The sequence below is a fragment of the Bombyx mandarina genome, chromosome 12 (assembly GCF_030267445.1).
Source record: "Bombyx mandarina strain Sakado chromosome 12, ASM3026744v2".
Lineage (NCBI taxonomy): Eukaryota > Metazoa > Arthropoda > Insecta > Lepidoptera > Bombycidae > Bombyx > Bombyx mandarina.
Genome location: NC_143219.1, coordinates 13,038,378 through 13,061,307, shown reverse-complemented (window position 1 = coordinate 13,061,307; position 22,930 = coordinate 13,038,378). Strand labels below are relative to the sequence as shown.

The 22,930-nt window shown below is 37.2% G+C and overlaps 2 protein-coding genes across 2 annotated transcripts in view; one reads left to right on the top strand and one right to left on the bottom strand.

Moving 5' to 3' along the window:
- The window catches only part of LOC114250525 (ATP-binding cassette sub-family G member 4), a 61,591-nt gene extending 43,750 nt beyond the window's left edge, over positions 1-17,841 (top strand). Inside the window, exons 5-12 of the mRNA XM_028184430.2 lie at positions 808-931; positions 6,031-6,145; positions 9,934-10,151; positions 10,973-11,141; positions 11,914-12,014; positions 13,047-13,202; positions 14,162-14,370; positions 15,214-17,841. Of these exons, the coding sequence (XP_028040231.2) occupies positions 808-931; positions 6,031-6,145; positions 9,934-10,151; positions 10,973-11,141; positions 11,914-12,014; positions 13,047-13,202; positions 14,162-14,370; positions 15,214-15,355 (1,234 nt within the window). The 3' untranslated portion in view covers positions 15,356-17,841. The remainder of the gene's footprint in view (positions 1-807; positions 932-6,030; positions 6,146-9,933; positions 10,152-10,972; positions 11,142-11,913; positions 12,015-13,046; positions 13,203-14,161; positions 14,371-15,213) is intronic.
- The window catches only part of LOC114250558 (synaptic vesicle 2-related protein), a 36,156-nt gene continuing 31,051 nt past the window's right edge, over positions 17,826-22,930 (bottom strand). The window contains exons 10-11 of the mRNA XM_089732050.1: positions 22,461-22,587; positions 17,826-21,235 (exon numbers count right to left, since the gene is read on the bottom strand). Of these exons, the coding sequence (XP_089588176.1) occupies positions 21,141-21,235; positions 22,461-22,587 (222 nt within the window). The 3' untranslated portion in view covers positions 17,826-21,140. The remainder of the gene's footprint in view (positions 21,236-22,460; positions 22,588-22,930) is intronic.

The following is a 22,930-nucleotide window of genomic DNA, read 5'->3' as shown; positions in this document are numbered from 1 at the left end:
ATAGGGACAGAGAAAGCGACTTTGTTTTATACTGTGTAGTGATGAACAACACCTTCTTCGCTGGAAGATATTCCTCTTGTCGTTGCCTTTCTTCCCTTCGTATTGTCACCTTACATTTAAAGATTTATTTTTTCCGGTTCGACTTCGAGAACAATCTGTTTACTCATTGTATTTGATGATAGTCACAACGTAACGTGTCGAGTTCCACGATCGAACCTGTTTGTGATATCTTGGAAAATAACAAATACTAATATCATAAAGATGAAGGGTTTGTTTGTTTGTTTAAACGTGCTAATCTCAGGAACTAATGATCCGAGTTGAAAATATATTTGATCCGATTTGAAAAATTCTTTCAGTGTTAGATGGCCCATTTATTAGGGAAGGGTATAGGCTATATAAAATCACGCTAAGACTAATACAAACGGAGCACCAATAAAGAATGTTTCAAAATCGGGGTTTTTCCCTTTTTGAGAGCTTCCACTGTGTGCGCTGCGGAAACGGTTAAAGTTCCGGTAAAATAATGTATGAATTATTAGAATCGATTGAAGCATTCTCGAGAAATCGGTAAACATACATAGATAAAAAAGGTGGTCGAATTGATAGCCTCCTCTTTTGAAGTCGGTTAAAAAGCCTGATTTTAGTACCTACCTTAAATAGCTCCTTAACATTCTATTATTCAAAAATATTTTCACTTTCTAAATGAAGTCGCGGGTAAAATTTAGCGTTATGCCAAAATAACTATTCGACGCGGACGAAGTCGCGGGCAAAAACTAGTATTTCAATAAAGCGTTAATTATTAACTTACAGAGGTTTGGATAGCCTCACGTCGACACAGTGCATGAAGCTTTTGAAGAAACTCGCCCGTGAAGGACGAACTATAGTCTGCACAATACATCAGCCCACTGCTTCTATCTACTCTATGTTTGATCAGGTATGTCTTGGTTCCTTGGTGTTTAAATATTGCTCTATAACCATTTTAATTCCAGCATTATGCAATTATATTAATACGTGAAGCAAAAACTTTGTACCCCTTTTTACGAAAATTGCGTTGACGGAGGAGTATGAAATTTCCCACACTTATCGAGAATATAGAGAAGGAGTGCAGAATGTTAATATTTTATTAAATTATACATAAGAAATGCATTAAATCAATAAAAATAAAAAAAACATTACACACAATACTATGTATTTGACACACAAACACGCATGCATACTATTTGTTTATTGTTTATTGTCATTTGTTTCTTATTGCTTATAGTCTGTGGTCAAATTGAGAATAGATTAAATATTGTTCGTCTTTATTAATATTTCTAAGTCTTAAGTGTAGTGTTAGCGAAATCTGTGATTATACAAGTTTAATAGTCTTTGACAATAGAATCATAATAGTGTACAAACTTATAATTCTAATTAATTATAGTTGAGTTTCGAATATGGGGGACCACTAGTGCAATTAAAATTCTATTAAAAATAGTATTAAAGCGTCGATTGCCTAACACATCAGACGCCCTATGTTCGTGTTGTAGGTTTGATTATAAGTTTAATTTTTTTGGGGCAGAGACAATTGTTTTTAACTTTTATAAATAACTAGCTGACCCGGCAGACTTCATAGTACCTCAATCGATAAATAAAAGACCTAAACTTTTGTATAAAATAAACTTAGACAAAAGGAATCCATCCGACGGGGGATACATCAAAGGGAAAAAGATTGTTATTTTTATTTAATTCCCAGCATATCATATTTATCTATCTTTAATTACCTAAAATTAGCCAATTCGGTCCAACCGTTCTCGAGTTTTAGCGAGACTAACGAACAGCAATTCATTTTTATATACATAGATAATAAATCAAATAACCCTAACTTTCATAGCATGATAAAAATCTCGCCGGATCTTCTCACTGGGTCGCGATTCTGATCCGGTAGTAGAGACAGTGAAGTAATGCTCTTGTTAGGGCTAGTGTTAGCAATTCCTTCAGGTTGAGCCCGTGAGCTCACCTACCGGTCCGCGTGAAGTTGTAATATGTGTTTGTATATGAAGTTGTAGCGTGTGAAGTTGTAGTGAAGTTGTAGTGTGAAGCCCATTAGGCTACCAACGATTAGGTAGGAAAAAAAGTGTGGTGTCGTGGGACATCGGATAGGAACGAAGTTCCTTATTATAAAAATACTTACTAGACGATGAACGGTATTTTTTTTTCTAATAAATTGTTTTTTTTTAGAATTTATATTTAAATAGGAATTGCATATTGATAAAATGATGAAATATTCCAAGATCCTTTAGGCATTTTAAAGTAACGTGAGTTAAAAAGACACAAATATATAAATAAACAAAACAATTCATTTTCTTGGTCTAACCTTAAACCAAACATTCATTGGCTTCGGGTGGCTGAACAACGCCATCTGCTGAAATAGCTTTAGTGTTATTGTGTCTTGCTCTCAGTTATGGAAAATAGTATTATTATTTGCCAATAGATGTCGGGAAGAGTCATAAAGTTGATTATTGAAAACACGAATAAAACAACATTTTCTTAAAATAAATCGTAACTAGATCGATTTATCGCCCCCGAAATCCCCTGTATACTAAATTTTATGAAAATCGTTGGAGCCGTTTCCGAGATTCAGATTATATACATATAATATATTAATATACAAGAATTGCTCGTATAAGATAATTATTCGGGTATACATTTTTTATTATGATTTTTTTGTTGATAAAAAAAAAACTACTTTACAAAGTTATCAACTTTATTTTATTCACAATGATTTATAAAAATATACAATAGAAAAATATGTTATTTTTTGTACGTTATTACAAAGTTAACTCGTACACTGTGTGCATTACTAATAAAAATCTTACGTTACGGACGTTTTTCCCGGTTAGGGTACCCCTCCGCATCGACCCACAAGGAACTTCGTTCTAAAAAAATCAATTAAAATGATGTCAAAAATTACTTCAAGTTAACGTATAATCGACGGTAATCGACATTTTGGCCTCAAATGACATCAGAGTCGCGCTCAGCTGAAATTTGTAGAACTTCCGCGGCCATTTTGCAAAAGTAAGACTTTCAAACTTCGTCTTGTTTAAATTTTAATGAATAGATCAGCTCTATATTAAAAACTGGAATCCGTTGATTTTTTGTTCTAGGAATCCGTGATAGCTTATTAATTATAGAGCTTCACATATATGTATGTACGTTTGGTAAGGTGTGCAAAAACATTTTTAATCAAAGGTAAGGTGGCAAAAAATACACGAAACTAAAAACAACAAAATTCCGTATTGCCGTATAATTATATTAAAGTTTTATAAATATATTACTTATATCTATTCTTGTCTGTTAAAAATCTTGTTCGCTGAACTTGTTGTTGAAGGTCATCGGAATTAATTTCAACTCGTTAAGCTACGTCCGCCTTTCCATAGATCTGTTTTGAGAGCATCCGGCAATGATCTTTCCTCCTTAGTGAAAGAGATAGCAACCCACCTATAGCTATGTCATTACTGAAGCCCATAGATATATAACTACATAACCATAGATATATAGGCAGGCAGCGGCCTGGCTCTGCCCCTGGCATTGCTGAGGTCCATGGGTGACGGTAACCACTCACCATCAGGTGGGCCGTATGCTCGTTTGCATACAAGGGCAATAAAAAAAAACATAACTACCTGAATACTGGCCTTATTTTGAGAAATAAGCTTTGAATCTCGGTTGTGTTATAGTATAATAGAACGCATTACTGCTTCGCGGCAGAAACAGGCAGGCTGATGGCACCAGCTCGTGCGGGCTCACCTGACACTCTACCAGTCAGCCTTCTCTCCAAACTGTTTCAACAATTTACTCAAACGAGTCTCAAGGAGAGTCGGCTGCGATAGAGAACGGTTTGCCTATGCCCCTGAAATATAAATACGTTGAACCCAATAAAGGTTATAATTTTTTATTTTATATTCTTAAGATGAGTGAGACAAAATAAAAAGAAAAGTATATTAAAAACAAAAAAAAATATTAAACTAAATTACATTGCATAAAACCATTATGTTTTTTGTTGGACATTGAAAAATTTTTATTACAAAATTATGCCAGTTAGCGAATGATATTGAAGAACAAAAAACAAAAAAACAATCATTAATAAATAGAAAACCTGTGTAGAACGTTTTAGATTTTAATTACCACTAACTTACTTGACTTTTATTACGTTTGGAGACTGACGAACATTCAGTCCACTTGATGGTCAGTGGACATCGTCACTCATTAATGTCAGCCATTATTCTATACTAATTATATTTGTGAACGAATGTATGCTCTCTATACTATCTGGCTGAGCCCAGACTCATCCGCCTATCTTGGGGAAACTGGAAAAGTCTTCAGGTCAACAGTAATCTTTCCTAATTTCCTTTAAAAAAAATCTATATATGGTTATGCTAGTTTCACCGAACTTGTAGGCGAGCTCACGGGCTCTTTTTTCCTATCTATGCGGATAGCCTTGCTAGCTTGATAGCTCTTTCAGTTTCTTTTTGAAGTGTAGGTGAGCTCACAGGGCTCGCTTTCGAGACTTTTCTAACATTTGCCCTAGCAAGAGCAGTACTTTGTTGACTCTACTACCGGATCGGAATCGCGATTCACTGACAAGGTTAAGCGAGAAATTCAGTGAGCCGTGTCTGTGAGTTAAGTTGCACGACGCCAAAAACGATGTCCGGTGCTTGGAATGTCTAAACGCACCGAAAGATCCGAAATGCAGTGCTATCGTGTCACCCCGTTTTTTTCGAGAAGCGTTCTGACGTTGTATTCAGATAGGTACTTACGAATGGATACCTACTAATTGTAGGGCATAGTGGACATCTACATTCTTCACGTACCACGGCGCTCCGATGGCTATTCTGCTTCTGGGACTTAATGACTTGTAGGACGCTCATCTGGCCGTGTTAGCAAACACTACACTTGCACATGTCACAACCGGACGTATGCTAGTTTTGTAGGGTGTTATCTTATTCCGAAGGGACAACAACCTGCTCCGCTTACAGATCATGGTATAAAATTTTCTGATTGAGAACGAAGCTCGGTTGCAGCGTGCTCTAATGTGTGGACAGTATGTCATTTCTCTGTCTAGCGTGACGCCTAAGTATCTTGTCTTCGAGGCCCACAATATCGGCTGGCCGAATAGGGTGATGGGGCAAATGGCGTTATCGCGCCTGAAACGTTTTGGGATACTCGAAGTGGTATCGGCAGAGCGACCCATTTTGAAGAGCACGGCTGTGCTTAACCTGAGGTTGATTTCAACGTTCCATTTCCGGAACAACTGACCCATGGTGGCTGCTGCGGTCTGAAGTCATCAGTAAATTAACCACATCTTCCTAGTCGTGTAGTAGATAGCCGTGTCATCGGCGAATAAAGCTAAATGGGTCGCCAAAGACGGTAGTATATCCTTGAAATACAAATCAATAGTAAAGGGTAGAGGGCGGACACCCTCTACTCGATATCGGATATCTATATAATATATTAATACGTGAAGCAAAAACTTTGTATCCCTTTTTACGAAAATCGCGCGAACGGAGGAGTATGAAATTTCGCACACTTATAGCGAATATAGAGAAGGAGAAGGAAGGAATAGAGAGAATAATATAGAGAAGGAGAAGAGAAGGAAAAATACATTAAATAAATAATAAAAACATTACACACATGTACCATGTATTCGCCACACACACGCATGCATAATATTTATTTATTGTCAAACTTTTCTTATTGTTAAAACCTGTGGTCAAATTGACAATAGATTAATATTGTTTGCCTTTATTAATATTTGTCTAAAGTGTAGTTTGGCGAAATCTGTGATTATAGAAGTAAAATAGTCTTTGACAATAGAATCATAATAGTGTACAAACTTATAATTTCAATTAACTATAGTCGAATTTCGACTACCAGGGGACCTGTAGTTTTGGATAAATGGCTACGACGATTTTACTCCAAAAAACTGTTTTCAACGCTAACAAGACTTTGTTGCGGGCGGGAAGCTAGTTTGCGAATAAGATCCTAAATTTTGTCTAGGTCTACATTTTGGCGGAAGGAATGTGTATTTACCAAGGGCCCAGCGAAGACACGGTACGCTATCTCGCCACTGTTGACCTGCATTGTCCCAAGTACCACAATCCGGCCGATTATGGTAAGTTTTATTACAATTTCGACTTTTTATTTTTCTCTATTTATGTTTGTATGTATGTATGTATCTGTGCCTCATATAGAATAAAATAAATGAGAATTTATAATAAAAATATAATGTTTCTTTTCATCAACCGCCGCGTCAACAGCTTTTTTTTAAAGTAACGTAACGTTCCGATTGATAAGATATTTCTAAAAAAATTCGTGGCACTTAACTCATCCGATCCTTATTCCAAGCTGTGATACTTATGGGCTCGAGCGAACGCTTACTGCCGGGTGGGTCGTGAGCTCGTCGAACGTCTGTTCGTCTAAAGCAATTTACAATTACTATGATTTCTTATTAGTGTTGTTACGTTCTAATCTATTCTGCATTCATGAGATGGGCACATGTTTTTGTTCAAAATCCCCCCCTCTACACCGCTTTACTCCCAATTTAATTAAACCCGTTATCGACCCGACCCCAAAGCAAATTCACTGAGCGTGACGCCATTCAGGGTCGAAACGGACAACGGACCTACAATAAAATATTTCATCCATTAATCTCTTAAATAAATAATGATTATGATGGGCTGTGGTTAGTTTTTATCTTGAAAATAGAAAGTTTTGTAGATTTTTTTAATTTTTGACGTGACAACGTCTTATAATTCAATGGATCCGGCTGCACGCACGAAAAAACATGACTCATTGAGGCGTTCCACTTAAGGCTTGAAGTGCAAGCGAGAGCGCGCAACGAGCGACAAAGAGGCACAATCGGCCTCCGCGTTCGGCAGCGTTCGACATCTGTCTCTCTCCTACTTGAGTGAGCGATGCATCCGCGTGGACAGCTGCAATACAATAAATAATACATTTACATGTTTTTGTCAAGTATGAAGTTCAGTGAAAAGTGAATGTGTCAATTGTCCATTCAAAATATCTATCAAACAAAATTCAAATTTTCTTTTGAAAAATGAAACCATTTCATCAGTATTTTCTTATGACGTTGTCACGTTCAACTATCGTCAGTAAACCGACTTTACAGATAACCGATTTTTTATTGCCTTTGTAGGCAGACGAGCATACGGCCCACCAGACAAAAAAAAGTTATGTTAAATTGCCTATTGATGCTTTGTTTATTAAATTCTAAGCGAGAACTGACACTGCTTGTCTTATGGTATACTAAATATATTAGTATTATATGGCATTCCAAATAAAATCGTTGCAAATTCAGAAAAAAACTAACAGAAAGAAAACTAATAATTTATTTCGAGACAAAAAAATGCTTCAGAAACAACCTACAAGTCGATTTATCGCAGCTTGCTTTATTATAAATCATTATTATATAATATACACACGTCTTATCACGACACCGAATTATAGAGACAAAAAATATTCTTGTTTCGTTAAGTGAAAAAGTTGTTCATTTACATAAAAACTATATAATTTATGTACGTAGATCAACGTCGGATATGGAGGAAAAAAAAAATATATATATACATTTGCACATATTATTATTATACAATTATAATTATATGATTAAAAATATTTTTACGCGTTAATCTCTGCTGACCGACGTCCGTGACCACGACGAATTAAGTTCAGTATTCGGAACGTCGGATATGTTTAAATAGCATTTAAAAAACACGTGTGGCACTCGGGCTGGTGCGGTAAAGCTATTTCATAACATTTTTTATCAAAAACAATAATAAAACCAAGAAAAAACGATATATTTATAATACATATTTACTGGTGGTAGGACCTCTTGTGAGTCCGCATGGGTAGGTACCACCGCCCTGCCTATTTCTGCCGTGAAGCAGTAATGCGTTTCGGTTTGAAGGGTGGGGCAGCCGTAGTTAAAAGTGAGAACTCATGTCTTAAGCTGAGTCGCGGCATTTACGTTGTAGATGTCTATGGGCTCCAGTAACCACTTAACACCAGGTGGGCTGTGAGCTAGTCCACCCATCTAAGCAATAAAAAAACACACACACAAAAGCAAAACATTAGCTGTCCCCTTTACACTCATAAGCTAGACCGCGCGAAAGAAAGAGACGGGCACACTTTTCATGATGCGCACTGCGACGTCACGCCGTGCACTCATTCACACTACACAAGCGGAACGTGTGAATGTTTGAATGCAAGCTAGATGGTAGACGGAGTGGGGGGTGTTAGGTTTTATTTTCGTTACGGAATTGATTCGGTCGCCGCGCTCAAAGCCCGCGATAAAAGCTATGGAGTGGCTTAAAAATGCGAGATTAAACCGTAAAAGTAATTTTAATAATATCTAAGTCCGACTCGCAAAAGCCGAAGGAGATATACGTGACCTTAAGTAAATATCAAAACAAAATATTTGTATGCAAATTATAACTAAAACAGTCGACCGGTATTTCACGTTATTTGGTGCTAGCAAAGCCTGTTTGTTATACGGATTAATGTCTGTAATAAAATATTTAAATGCGATATAATAAATAATAACTGTCCAAACTTCTGTCCGTAAACTCCATTGTCACTAAAGTGTTATTTTATTGTAATTCTATTTGATTTCGGATTATTCCTTATTTACATTTAAATGAATAAAAATAATAATTATTTAGGTAAAGCTACTTACTTATAAATAGAAAATCTGCGTTAGCTCACCGCCAGTTGGCAGCGTTCCCAGAAGGCTGGTAGCATTTCCACGCTGGATAGCAATGCTAATTCTTTGTGCAAAATACGTACCGGCCTTCTGGTCTCCCGAGGCCTCAAATAGTTTTTTTTTTAAGGTCCTTAAAAAAGCTTTTAGCAGATGGGCCCCAGGGGCCCGAAGTTTCTACCCCAAACGGAACAAAAATGAAATCTTTAGAGAGATTTTCATATTTCCGCCGTTTGAGGATTTTCTAATTATTTATTAATTTAATTTTTTTATTGTATAAATGGGTGGACAAACTGATGGTGCACCTGGTGATAAGTAGTTACCGGAGCCCATAGACATCTACAACGTATATGTCGCCACTCTCCTTGAGGTATGAGCTCTACGTTCGGATTTTTTACGGACGCCGTTTGTTGTAGTTATTTCTGTGTGTTTGTATTTTTTTTGTTATTTCGTTTGTAGTTTTTCGTGATGTACGAAATGATAAGAATTTGTCGTTGTGGCCTAAAGGATAAGACGTCCGGTGCATTCGTATGTAGCGATGCAACGGTGTTCGAATCCCGCAGGCGGCAACCAAATATTTCTAATGATATAGTACTTGACAAATGTTCACGACTGACTTCCACGGTGAAAGAATAATATCGTGTGATAAAATTCAAAACCGCAAAAATACTATTAGCGTGATTACTGGTGGTAGGACGTCTTGTGTGTCCACAAGGGTAGGTACCACAACCCTGTCTATTTCTGCCGTGAAGATGTAATGCGTTTCGGTTCGCAAGGTGGGGCAGCCGTTTTAACTATAATGAGACCTTAGAACTTATATCTCAAGGTGGGTGGCGCATTTATGTTGTTGATGTCTATGGGCTCCAATAACCACTTAACACCAGATGGGCTATGAGCTCGTCCAACCATCTAAGCAATTGTTTATTTTTCATTAATTGGGCCAACACTACTAGTGTTGAATTAAGTTCGACTGTAATTACAACAAAAAAACTGAAGATTTGGCTTCAGTTTTTACATTTTATTTTTTGTTTTGTTATTGCAATTCTAAAAAAAAAGTATTATAACAAATGAAGGTCGTTAATTGCTTTTTTTTAAGCGGTCTTCAAACTAGGATGAAAATGGTACTGAACTGTATTGTTTCACCTATCTGTCTATAGATATTAACTAACAGCCAAACTTATTTATAGTTCTAGAAATCGCCACTGGAGAATATGGTAACTTGAACGAGATGCTTGCATCGAGGCAGCCGTGGCGAGGAGAGGCCACGAGGACTCCGACTGTCACCTCTTCACCAATATCCGAGTTCTCGTGCGATCGAATATCCATTCTAGTTAATCCTCCCCATGAATTATACAAGTTCGGTCTACTCTTCAAGAGATGCATAAAACAGCAGTACAGAGATTGGGTTCGTTAATTTCATATAACAATAAACATATCTTGTTTAAGTTTGTTAAGTTACGAATGCATACGAACGCTAGCAAATTCATTGACAAGACGCTTTTTGTCTCCTTTTTTTTAATTTGTTTGAATATAGTAACTTTTGTACCACGGTTAGCGTGGTATGGACATGTGATGCCTAGAGAGAAAATGCATGTGACTATATGGAAATGGTAGTGCAAGGTAGAGGGGGAAGAGAACAACTGAAAAAAACATGGATGGAGTGTGTGAATGACGATATGAGAGAGAAAGGAGTGAGTGTTGAGATGACGGCTAATAGAAGAGAATGGAAGAGAAAAATTAGCTGTGTCGACCCCACCTAATGGGAAAAGGTGGAGAAAAAAGAAGAGAAGATAGTAACTTTTTAACACAGAGCACCTTGTGAGTCCGCCCGGAAACCAATTATGAGTTCCAGTTTGAAGGGTGAGGTAGCCGTTGAACTATAAATAAGGGGGACTTAGAGCTCATGTCTCAAGATAATTAGCGGCCAATAAGTTTGTTGATTCCTATAGGCTCCGGTAACCATGTCTGAACACCCGTCGAAGAATGCCAGGCCATGAATAGGGCTGAAAGGTACGCTTTGTAAAAACGTTACTTTCATCTTGTTACTAGATTATCGCTATGTAGTTACAAGAGCTTATAGACATCGTAGCACATATGCCGAAATCCACCTTAAGATATGAGGACGAAGACTCGATCTTGTACAGACGCCTACAATACGCCTTCCCACCGAAACGATCAACCCAGTAACGCGACTCCAGGCTTTAAATAATCTTTTATATTGCGCAGACGACAACACATTTGAAAGTGATGTTACACATCGTAGTTGGAGTGCTTCTCGGTCTTCTGTTCGAGAATGCTGGTAATGACGCTTCGAAAACTCTCAGTAACCTCGGCTACCTTCTTGTGTCTTCCGTCTACCTTAGCTATACGTCTTTAATGCCAGCTGTACTCAAATGTAAGTACCTAATGTCTGTAATTTCAGCCCAAACTGTTTTTTTTTTGTTTTTTTTATTGCTTAGTTGGATGGACTCATGTCTCACGGTAGGTGACGGCATCCACGCACTGATGTATATGGGCTTCGGGAACCACAAAAATCGTGAGTTCGTTCGTCCATCTTCTTCTTGTCAGTCGTATACTCTTGGCAGAGTAGTCGTGACTGTATATGGATAGGATTGCATCCATCTAAGCAACAACAAAATGTCTGAAAGTTGTTCGAAAATATATAAATAGTGTACACATATTTCTGCTTTTTTAGCAATTCGGAAAGTCAGACCTACTGAGACAGCTTATATAATTTAATTTCGCTTGAATTCACATTTACTTTGAGATATTGGTAATCTAAATAGATGTTGTGATAGCTATTAAAGAACACAAGTTATTTGGCAGATGCCTGAATCTCGCTTACCTCATTTTCAAGATAAGCTTACACGTGTACAAGTTCCGAACAACAACATTCGGACCGTCGGTATACCGAGCAATATCACCCGCTCAGTGGAAGATCTTCCCTTTATCGTATACCTCCAAATAGGTATTATAGATTACTTTGTTGATTGATTACAACATGTATAATATTTAGCAGTGTTGTACCTCTTATATACAAGAATCTAGGTAGGGTATTCTTTTTGCAGAAATGTGGAATTAAAGGAAGTTCTGGTTACCAAAACCAATAGCTTACCGAAACGCATCCAAATTACCTCCTAAATCATGGTTCACGAATATCTTTGCAGTTCCATCTGAATTACCGGTCTTGAAGAAGGAGACTTTCAACAATTGGTATTACTTACGCACATACTACGCTGCGGTGCTCGTTACTGGGATCCCAATGCAGGTACTAAATGTTTTGTGTAACACGAACCCGTTGTGGCCTAAAGGTTAAGACGCCAGTGCGTTTAGTGCGAGTTTTTTAACGTTCTCGATAGCGTAAAAGTTAACTCAGAATTGTATGCAGTTGGAACAGCGCCCCTTAAACTTAGGCAAATGTTCCAAATTCATACAAATTTGAGTTAACTCTTACGCTATCGAGAACGTTAAAAAACTCGCACTAAACACACTGGTCAGCTCGTGTCAGTCGATTTGAGTGTCCCCGTGTTCTAACCCTGCAGTCAGGCACCAGTTATTTCTAATGGAATACGTAGCACATGTTCACGGTTATTTCCCCGTTACACACATAGATAGATATGGAATAGGGATCTCGGTATATAAAATAAGACTATTCCTTTTTTGCATTTTTAATGTTCTTCTCTTAAATCTTCTGTATTATAATAATTAATAAATTATCTGACACCTTTTTTTTTTTTATTGCTTACATGGGTGGACGAGCTCACAGCCCACCTGGTGTTAAGTGGTTACTGGAGCCCATAGATATCTACAACGTAAATGCGCCACCCACCTTGAGATATAAGTTCTAAGGTCTCAGTATAGTTACAACGGCTGCCCCACCCTTCAAACCGAAACGCATTACTGCTTCACGGCAGAAATAGGCAGGGCGGTACCTACCCGTGCGGACTCACAAGAGGTCGTCTTCGCCATCTTCCTTTTCTCTGTCATTCTATTCGCGAAGCAGCTGCTCTTGAGTTGTTAGGTCTCCTTAGGAGGCGCTCGGGCAGCTGTTAGCAAATTCTACCCCTCTTGGCTGAGCCTTTACTCGCCTAACTGCCCAAACTGTGGCAAAAAGGAAAGGCCTCCGGTCAACCAGTAATATCTCAATCACAAAAATCTGTCATTCTTTTTTCCTATCTTACCGTTATCTCTCGCTCACATCTTAACGCTCCATTCCAGTCTTTTCATAAGTTCCGTTCTTACCAATCGCATATAGATACAAGCTGATAGAATCGTCTTTAAATTGTATTTTGTTTTTTAGATTTGGTACAGCTTCGTGTATTCGACGCCCTCATACATTCTCTCTGGACAACCGCTGGAATTAACTAGATTCTGTATGTTTGTGTTGGTGCTCGCTACTGTGACGCTACTCGCTGATGCCCTTGGTAATGTCATTGGCAGCACTGTTAACCCTGTTGTGAGTATTCATTTGTATCTCATTCAAAAATAGACTGGCATACGACCAGGCAGATAGGCTAAATTCGTTCTTACCTTGACAATTCAATCGGTTTCAAACTCTTACATTACAATGTATCTCGAACATTTTGATAGTAACATTTTCTGTAATAAATAAGTTGGAATAGATTTTAGAATGCAACACAATTAGAAAGAGATGTGAAGTGTTTTTTGTTGTTACGTTCATTACGAAGTAGATTTGTGTTGGATATTTTATTTTGAAGTTTTCCATGATGACTATTCATCAAGAAAATTATAATATTTTTATTTCTGTAAATTAGTATAAAAATTCACATCACATTTGGTGTTAAGTATTTACCAGGGCCAGTAGACATCATTATATGAAGGAAGCTACTCATTTTTACACTTGAGGCCTGTGTCCTTAGTGCCAGTTGTTTAATGTTCTCGATAGCGTAAGAGTTAACTCAAATTTGTATGACGCCACTAGGGGCGCTTTTCTGATTGCATACACATTTGCGTTAACTTTTACGCTATCGAGAACGTTAAAAAACTCGCACTAATTACACTGTTGTAAATTGATTTACTTTATGTAAATGTCTACAATATAAAAAAAGTTTACTGTCTTTAATAACGCATTTCTAAGATTTTCGAGTTTATTAACCTGAGCAATGCCTGAGCCAGATACTATCTCATGTTGGAAACCCAACAAAATGGTATAAAACCTTTTTTATTGTTGTCGTTGTGGTTTTTGACATTACATTTGAATTTTGTATTTTGGAATGTCTTAGTTTTGTCATTCTCTTTTCATCCGTGCTATTGTACGCGATTTATAAAATTCTAAAAATATACAAATTTTATACGTGCAATCCTCACGAGTTTATTTATCAAGTTCCTTGCCCATCCTAATCATACAGTCCACTACATCTCATACCATTTTAATCTTTTAATGTCTGTTTCCAGAATGGGACGTTCCTGGGTGCTATAATGATTTGCACTATGATAGTGTTCGCTGGGTTCCTCATTCTGTTCTCCCACATGAGCTCTTGGATGAAAGCGGTCTCCCAGGCCTCGTTTCTGAGATACAGCCTCGAAGCTCTGGTACTATCTTTGTACGGATACGATCGGTCGCCTATGAAGTGTCCCGAGACGGCGCTCTATTGTCCATTGAGGTAAATCCACTTAAAATCATATTATACTGGTGGTAGGACCTCTTGTGAGTCCGCACGGGTAGGTACCACCACCCCGCTTATTCCTACCGTGAAGCAGCAATGCCTTTCGGTTTGAAGGGTGGGGTAGCCGTTGTAACTATACTGAGACCTTAGAACTTATATCTCAATGGGGGTGGCGCATTTACGTTGTAGATGTCTATGGGCTCTCGTGACTACTTAACACCAGGTAGGCTGTGAGCTCGTCCAACCATCTAAGCAATAAAAAAAATTAAAAAAAAACAGCAAAAGTTCCTTATTAGCGCTACCTCCATTCGCGTTTTCACTATACGCGGATTAAAAAAATGCGCCCCATTACCTATATTCGCGGCTAAAGGTTTCTTTATTCGCGGAATTAATCTGTACATACACATTGATAAAAAGTATTCCAATAGGTACGTATCCAAACGAATATCCTTTGTAAACGCACTTTTTCAAATTCACGGTTTCTGTATTAGCGGCATATTTATGGAACGTATATCTCGCGAATAAAGAGGTTTTACTGTATAGCATATTTTTTAATTAGCGAAGATGCTACAAGAGCACTTGGACATAACAAAGTTTTTTTTAACTATTCGCTAGTAGCCTAAGAGGCTATTCCAGCTACGCCCGGACTGATAGGTGAGCTCACGGACTCTACCTGAGAGAATTTGCTAACACTAGCCCTAGCAAGAGCAGTGCATCGGGTAATCTACTACCGGATCGGAATCGCGACCCAGTGACAAGATCCGGCGAGAAACTCACTGGTCTCCATAAGAAACGTGATTGATACAATGACCGGCAACTGATGATCACTATTTTCTGCAGGTACTCAATGCAAGTCCTCACCGAGTTCAGCATGAAACAGAACAGGTACTGGATCGACGTTGGTATTTTGTTCGGTGTTATATTTGCTGTGAGGATTTTAGCATATTATTCATTGAAAAGGGCGGTCAAATTATCTGCGTAGGTTCTTTTTAGCATTCGCAGAGTTAAATTGCGAAATGTTTTTCTTTTAAATTTCGGTGGTGAGGTCAAAATGCTCTTCTGATATAAAGTCGACATTCTCAGGCACAATGAAACTGTTCAGGCGTTGGATTTATAGGATATTTTTTTTCGCGTGAACAATGATGTTACCATATCTAGTTGTTTAGGTATGATATTATGTTTATTGATTTTTAGAAAATAAAATTCGGAGACTGTATTAATAATTTGTTAAGTTAAGTGTGAATTGAATAAAGACGGTATATTGACAGTTAATATTGATAGTAATATTGACATGTCAATTGAATTGAATTAAGGCGGTACTTAATATTGACAGTTATTTATGTATTAAATTCTTGCCAATCTGTCAGATGAATAGTCGTAATTGCCCATAACGTGGGGCAACACTATTTTTTTTTTAATAAATAGAAAAAAAATGTAATAGGTAGTAATAATTACATTAGGCCAACATAGGTTAAGTTTTATCACATTTGAACCAATAAATTAATCTTGTTACTTGAAAATAATAAAGATTGTGATTATTATTACAAAAATTGTGAACTGTGAATGCATTATTATGCTTTTAGGTTAGGGAATGTTCACCTTGCAATTGGATTCTGTAAATTATGCGTCTATGATTGACTGACTTGTCAAATATCCGATATAAATTGTTCACAGTGCAGTGTGCTTAGTGCGAGTTTTTTAACTTTCTCCATAGCGTAAAATTTACCTCAAATTTGTATAGAGTTGGAACGTTTGTCTACGTTTGCCGCTAGGGGCGCTGTTCCAACTGCATACAAATTTGAGTTAACTTTTACGCTATCGAGAAAGTTAAAAACGCGTACTAAGTACACAGTTGTTGTCAACAGCAACGAACATATTTCTAATAATTAAAAAATTACAAAATTTTAATATAACTGTATGACATATAATTCACCTGACACTTTTATAATTTGACCGAATGGGTGCAATTCAATAGCGTATAATGATTGAATTGATGGATAAATATTGACTGATAAAATTGAAAATTGATTGGTCCTAAACAATGCTACTTGTTCGTAATCTGTAGACACAGTGAATAATTTCCATGAATAGTAATCAGCTGGGTGTGCGCTTTCGTGATTTGGTGTAGTTTCTCATCTAGGTCGCTTTTTGGGTCTGGGTGAAATTGTCCGACTACCGCCCATGTGTCGGAGGCGGTAAAACTAAAACTCCCAGTCATTGAACAACCAGCATCTAAGTCTCAAATGAAATAGAACTCACTTGGGTCTGCAAGGTGGAGGCAAGGTCCGTTTCGTGCAGATTGGACGCCTCCCCACCAGCTTATCCCCCCTGGAAGCTGAAACGACAGTCGATGGCGTCACGTCCGCCGAGATGACCCATACCCCTAGACAATATTACATTCTACTGGTGTTGATATAAAGTACACAATTGTATGGGACTGACATAAGCTAAACCACGTGACTGCGTGATTGTGGGTCTGTTTTATCAAATCGTCACTGTCAAACCAAAATCTGCTATGTGCAAAAACTCTATTTTGAATTAACGAGTAAAAACATTTTCGTATAAAATTTTACATGAAGGTGAATTTTTAAGAACTATATTAAATGAAAGCTATAGATAAATATTAAAGCTATAGACACATAACAGTTTTTTTATACGGTATATAGGGCCGTGAACTATACGAAAAGATCAAAAAGTAAAAATCTCACAAAGTGCACATAGCTGATTTTAGTAGTAGCCTAAAGGGATATTCAAGCTATGCACGGTTTGTTATTTGAGTTCACGGGGATCAACCTGAAAAGACTTACTTACTAACTTGCTAACTAGCTTAGTAAGATAAGTGCTAGGCTATCTCTACGACCGGATCGCAATCGCGACTTACTTAAAAGATCTGAAGAAGTTCTGAAAAAAAAAAGAAAGTGATGTTGAAATTATTGATTACGCATTTTTGCGCACTGGGTTGGGTGCACGAGCCCATAACTAATGGTATATGGTACCCCACCATAAATTCGATCTCATTCAACCTCTAATACCATAAAATAAACTTTAAAACCTTAATCCGATTAATTAAAATGTATACATATATGCCATATCATATGTATAAGATAATTTGTAGGCAGGATTTCTTTCTTTTAGTATTAAACTAAATAAAAATCACATGTAATATTAATAACTGTCTGTTTATTGAAATTTTATTAAATATTATATTCATGATATTTTAATCATTAATTTGTACAATAGTACTATGTTCCTCATTTTCTTCATCTCGTAAAGTATCAATTATTGACACAAGGAAGTAGTTGTGTGTTGCTACACAGGGTGTAGGTTAAATTAGATCGTATTTTAGATAATTATTTTAATTTAAAACAAATCAAATGATTGGTGAAGCCTCATTAGTCTAAGTTGAAATTTGTTAAGCACGATGCTTTAAGGGATGGCAAAAATAAAAGAGCTTTTGTTTTTTTCAAATTGTATATTTTATTTATTTATTATCACAATGACGCTTACGTAAATATAAACCTTTGATGTTACAAATTTAAATATTACACTTTACGACATTCCATCTACGATTTCTCAGCTCACAAAGATGGCGAACGACCAAGAAGAAACATACATGTGTTTGTTCAGTCGCGCGTCACTACATTCCCGATCCCGCGAGCCGAATGGAAAGCAGTCGACGTCGCCCAAAACACGTCATTTCGGATCCTCCCGATCCACTAACGGTGCTTTTAGGTCCTCAAGTACCGGTCATCGTTCTCGTCGAACCCGTCGCTTGCGACTAAGGGCTCGACGAGTAAATTAACCCACAGACACAGCCCACTGAGTTTCTCGCCGGTGTGCTTAGTGCGAGTTTTTTAACATTCTCGTTAGCGTAAGACTTAAGCCAATTTTGTATGCAGTTGGAACAGCGCCCCTAACGGCAAACGTAGGCAAACAATCCCATTCAAATCAAATGAGCTAACTTTTACGCTATCGAGAACGTTAAAAAACTCGCACTAAGCACACTGATTTTCTCAGTAGATCGCGTTTCCGATCCGGTGGTAGATTCTGCGAAGCACGGCTCTTGCTAGGGCTCGTGTTAGCAACGTCTAAGTTTGAGCCCCGTTAGCTCACCTACTATTTCGGCGAATCTAGAATAACCCCTCGAGGTTACTATAATAGGCGGGAAAAAAAACGCGTCATATTGTTTTTATTATCTATGGTCGCACGCACGCACGTGTCTATGCTTTCCACGGCCGCGTAAATTGCATTTCTATAACATGTGCGAAGTGATCTGGTATTAATTAAATAAATTCGGTTTTTAAAAGCACCTTTGTACAGAAATTATATGATCTTTTCGCTCGTTAATTTGGTGATTTAATTTTTAAGAAGTCTCCGCTAGAGGTTGCCGTTTCTTTGTTTACATTCTAAAAGGCATTTATAATGTATAGAATGAATTATTTATAACAAATTGTACTTATCAAACATTATTATTATGTTATTATATCAATAAACGAATCTGTGTTGTATTTACATTTTTGTAATTTATCGTTGCTACGATTCTACGCTTAGAAGCTATTTAAATGAGCTAAAGTCTGAACGTCTAAAGGCTAATAAGGCCCTTAATATCAAATTAAGATTAACAAAACGGATGAAGGAGCAAACTTGGTCTAAACTAGCCAAATAGCTGACATTTACCTTAGGGTACATAACATTTACTGACATTTACTTTGACACTGAAAACAGCTGTTGATTCCGAGCGGCCATTTTGAAAAGAACACTTTAAACTATGGAGGGTATAGGCAAAGAGAACCATCTCAGTATATTAAAAAGTGTCCACTGAAGGGCAGCAAATTAAGATGGCGCCATAGTATCAAGTGAAAAGAATTTAAAAACAGCGCCATAAGCACATATATTGTTTTTACGCTACCATGCGTAAGAGGTGTGCATCTCTGGTAAGCAGAGTGAGGGCCAGCTCCAACAGTATCCTGAGCATGATCGCAAGCAGGCTGGACTGTGTATACATGGGTCGCTGTGGTGCCATCTCCCATGGGATGTTACGACAGTAATTCATTGTGATGTAAATATGACTATTAACATAGGTCTAAGTCTTATTAACAATTTATATGAGTCATGGTTACTTGCAATAAAAACATTATTATTATTATTATAAGCTACCAAACTTCTGGTATATTCCGATTTGCACTGCGAGCACTGTAAGGTGTGACGTCAAATTAGTATACTGGGAAGCCGTTCCTTTACAGTACAGTATACTGTCATCGACGTTGTCATGGCGGTGTTTTCACTTCAGCAAAAAAATCATGTTTAAATTTAGTTTTGAAAATAGAATATTCAAGTTATTGTCAGTTGAATTAATCGCTAAAAGTAAGTATATTTTTTAGTAAAAGAAAATATTGTTTTTCAAGCAATTTAATCTATAATAACTTAATAACCGTATTATTGAAATGAGGTTATGCACGCTAAATGTGATGAAATGAAGATTTATGAAATCATGTATCATTCCTCCATTCCATTCATTCCCCCATTCCATTCATCATCATGTATCATCAATCATTTCTTAAGTTACTGCGACTGTATACTGTCAGTCCTTAACGTAGGTAACGAATAGCAGTGAGAGCACTGAACAGTGTTCGTAGTGTAAATCGGAGCATAGCCTTCACCGCAAACCAGCACACTTCAATCGGTTTAAAACTTCTATATTCGTGCTATTTCCCCTTGCTACACTAGCGCTAATTCGGTGAGTTTTCGAACTATAATTTTCTGTTTACAGATAGGCACTTTTTCAACTTGTCCCCTATACAAGATGGTGCTCCTTACCTCTACCCTCCATACTTTAATCCAAACTTAAGGTTTGTCGCAGCTGTTAACGTTTAAACGTTTTTAAGCTATGAGATGTCTATGGGCTCCAGTAACCACTTAACATCAGGTGGGCTGTGAGCTCGTCCACACACATAAGCAATAAAAAAAAAGAAAAAAAAAATTAGTTCAAACCGCGAAGATTAATTTAACTATGATTGAATTTATAATTAATTGATATTCAGTGAACGTTTACGTCTTCAATTTTAGTTTAGCTACGTTTGCTATTAAGGGCTTTAGACAAACCAGAGATGCAGCTTAAGCCGTAAAAGTAGTTTTAATCAATTACATAATATTTAAATTACACAGTATTTACTCGACAGGTTTTTTTGAATTGATCATACTTCTTAATACTCTATAAGAATCAATTAAGCATCAATAAATACATATGAAATAAAATTATAGTTTTAAAACTTAAAAAGAAAGAAAACATTACATTCTCATTAAAATTAAGTTCTGTTTGATTTCCAGCCTTTTCATAGATTTTTTGACAGACAGTTCAATAATTACAATTTTCTAAATAATGACCTTAATATTATGCATTGAATGCATACGCCTTAAATAAATGCAAAATTTAACCCGATACAATAATATCAATATACAAATACTATATGGTAATATTTATTAAAACATGGTAAGTTTTTTGTAGTTTTTTTTTTATTGTCTAGAAGACAGTTGTATTTTTTTTAATTGTCTAAAAGCTTAGATCTCCAGTAAAACACTTTTGCATCACAAAGCATCTAGTGAATTGCAAGTATATTTTTTAATTATTATAACTTCAACTGCACTTAAACTTGCTAGACAATGTGAAAATACGATGTCTTACTTACGTATATACCGTACGAGCTACCAAATATATGCCGCTATATAATCACCATTGTCATCAATCCAACATTTAACTATCAAATTTTTCAAAAACCTACAGATTCTATTTTACTCACGTAAAATAATGGGTTTCTGGTTGTGGTGGTTTCCTTGGGCAGGAAGCAAGCGACTACCATTCCCACTGTAAACAAGACAATATTCATTATAAAAATCAATGAATGAGGCTGTCAGCCAAGTCTCGACGAGTCAGTACCCAGCTAACGCTTAGCAACTCAATACATTCGACAAACTTTATGAATAAGTTCATTTTTACATGTTCAAAGCATATTGTGACATTATTGATAACTAAAACAGGGAGTCCACAGCTTCGATGTCCTAGATACGGCCTCACCGACCCTTCTGATCCATCCTCAGAGCTGATTGACAATACTAATAGCACCAACTAAAGCACAGGTCAGCGAACTCATCGAACTCGCCGAAAAGTTTGAAGTGTAATTATTATTATTATTATAGTGTATTAAACACTGCCACGCCTGGGAAGACGGCCGGATTATTATTATTATTATTGCTTAGATGGGTAGACGAACTCACAGCCCACCTGGTGTTAAGTGGTTACTAGAGCCCATAGACATCTACAACGTAAATGCGCCACCCACCTTGAGATATAAGTTCTAAGGTCTCAATATAGTTACAACGGCTACCTCCACCCTTCAAACCGAAACGCATTACTGCTTCACGTCAGAAATAGGCGGGGTGGTGGTACCTACCCGTGCGGACTCACAAGAAGTCCTACCACCAGTAATTACGCAAATTATAATTTTGCGGGTTTGATTTTTATTACTCGATGTTATTCCTTCACCGTGGAAGTCAATCGTGAACACTTGTTAAGTACGTATTTCATTTGAAAAATTGGCACCCGCCTGCGGGATTCAAACGCCGTTCCATCGCTCGATACGAATGCACCGGACGTCTTATCCTTTAGGCCACGACGACTTCAAAACCATACCAAGAGTCCGCTGAGTTTCTCGTCTAATTCTCTTAGTGAGTGGCGATTCCCATCTGATGGCTATTGCTATTAGGTTTCGATTCGGGCAGCTGTCATCAAACCTTTCCCTGCACGGCTGAACCCTCGAGTACGCGTATCCCTCCTGAACAAGTTACAAGGTGGCAATTTCAAAACTTTTCTGCCGTTAAGGGCGACCAGCTAATCTGGGTTTCAGTAGTAGCCAGAGCCGGCAACATCACGATAAGAATGCCACCATCCACCTTGAGGCACGAGGTCTAAGAATAGTAAAACGGCTGCCTCAACCCTTCAAACAAGAAATCATGTTTGTTTGCTATAAACGACGATACGACCGTAAAGCTATACCAAAAATTAAATTACTTCAATAATACTCTTCGCTTACCAAATACAAAAATGGACCAGCTTAAGAACGTGGCTCGACAGTGCTGCACTATTGTACTGCCCACTATATTGATACCGACCATCACCGTCATCCTAGCAAACATTGACCCCAGACTGGTGCTAAGACTCTGTGAAACACATTAAACATTAATCATTCGATTCTAAACGACCTGCCCTCTGGAGCATTTTCAAAACGTTATGACCTTTTTCTATTGAGATTTTTTAGATCCTTGGCTATAGGCAGTGACTTGTATTTAGTCTGGTTGCTACAGTAACCACTGACTATTAACCAAGTAAGCCGTGCGACGGTACGATGTGTATGCTTCTAAGACAAACTCCGCAATGTTTTCGGAATTTGATACGACTAACCTGTACAATTGTATGATTGTATATCTTCTATATCTATATATATAAAAAAATATTGCTGTTCGTTAGTCTCGCTAAAACTCGAGAGCGGCTGGACCGATTTGG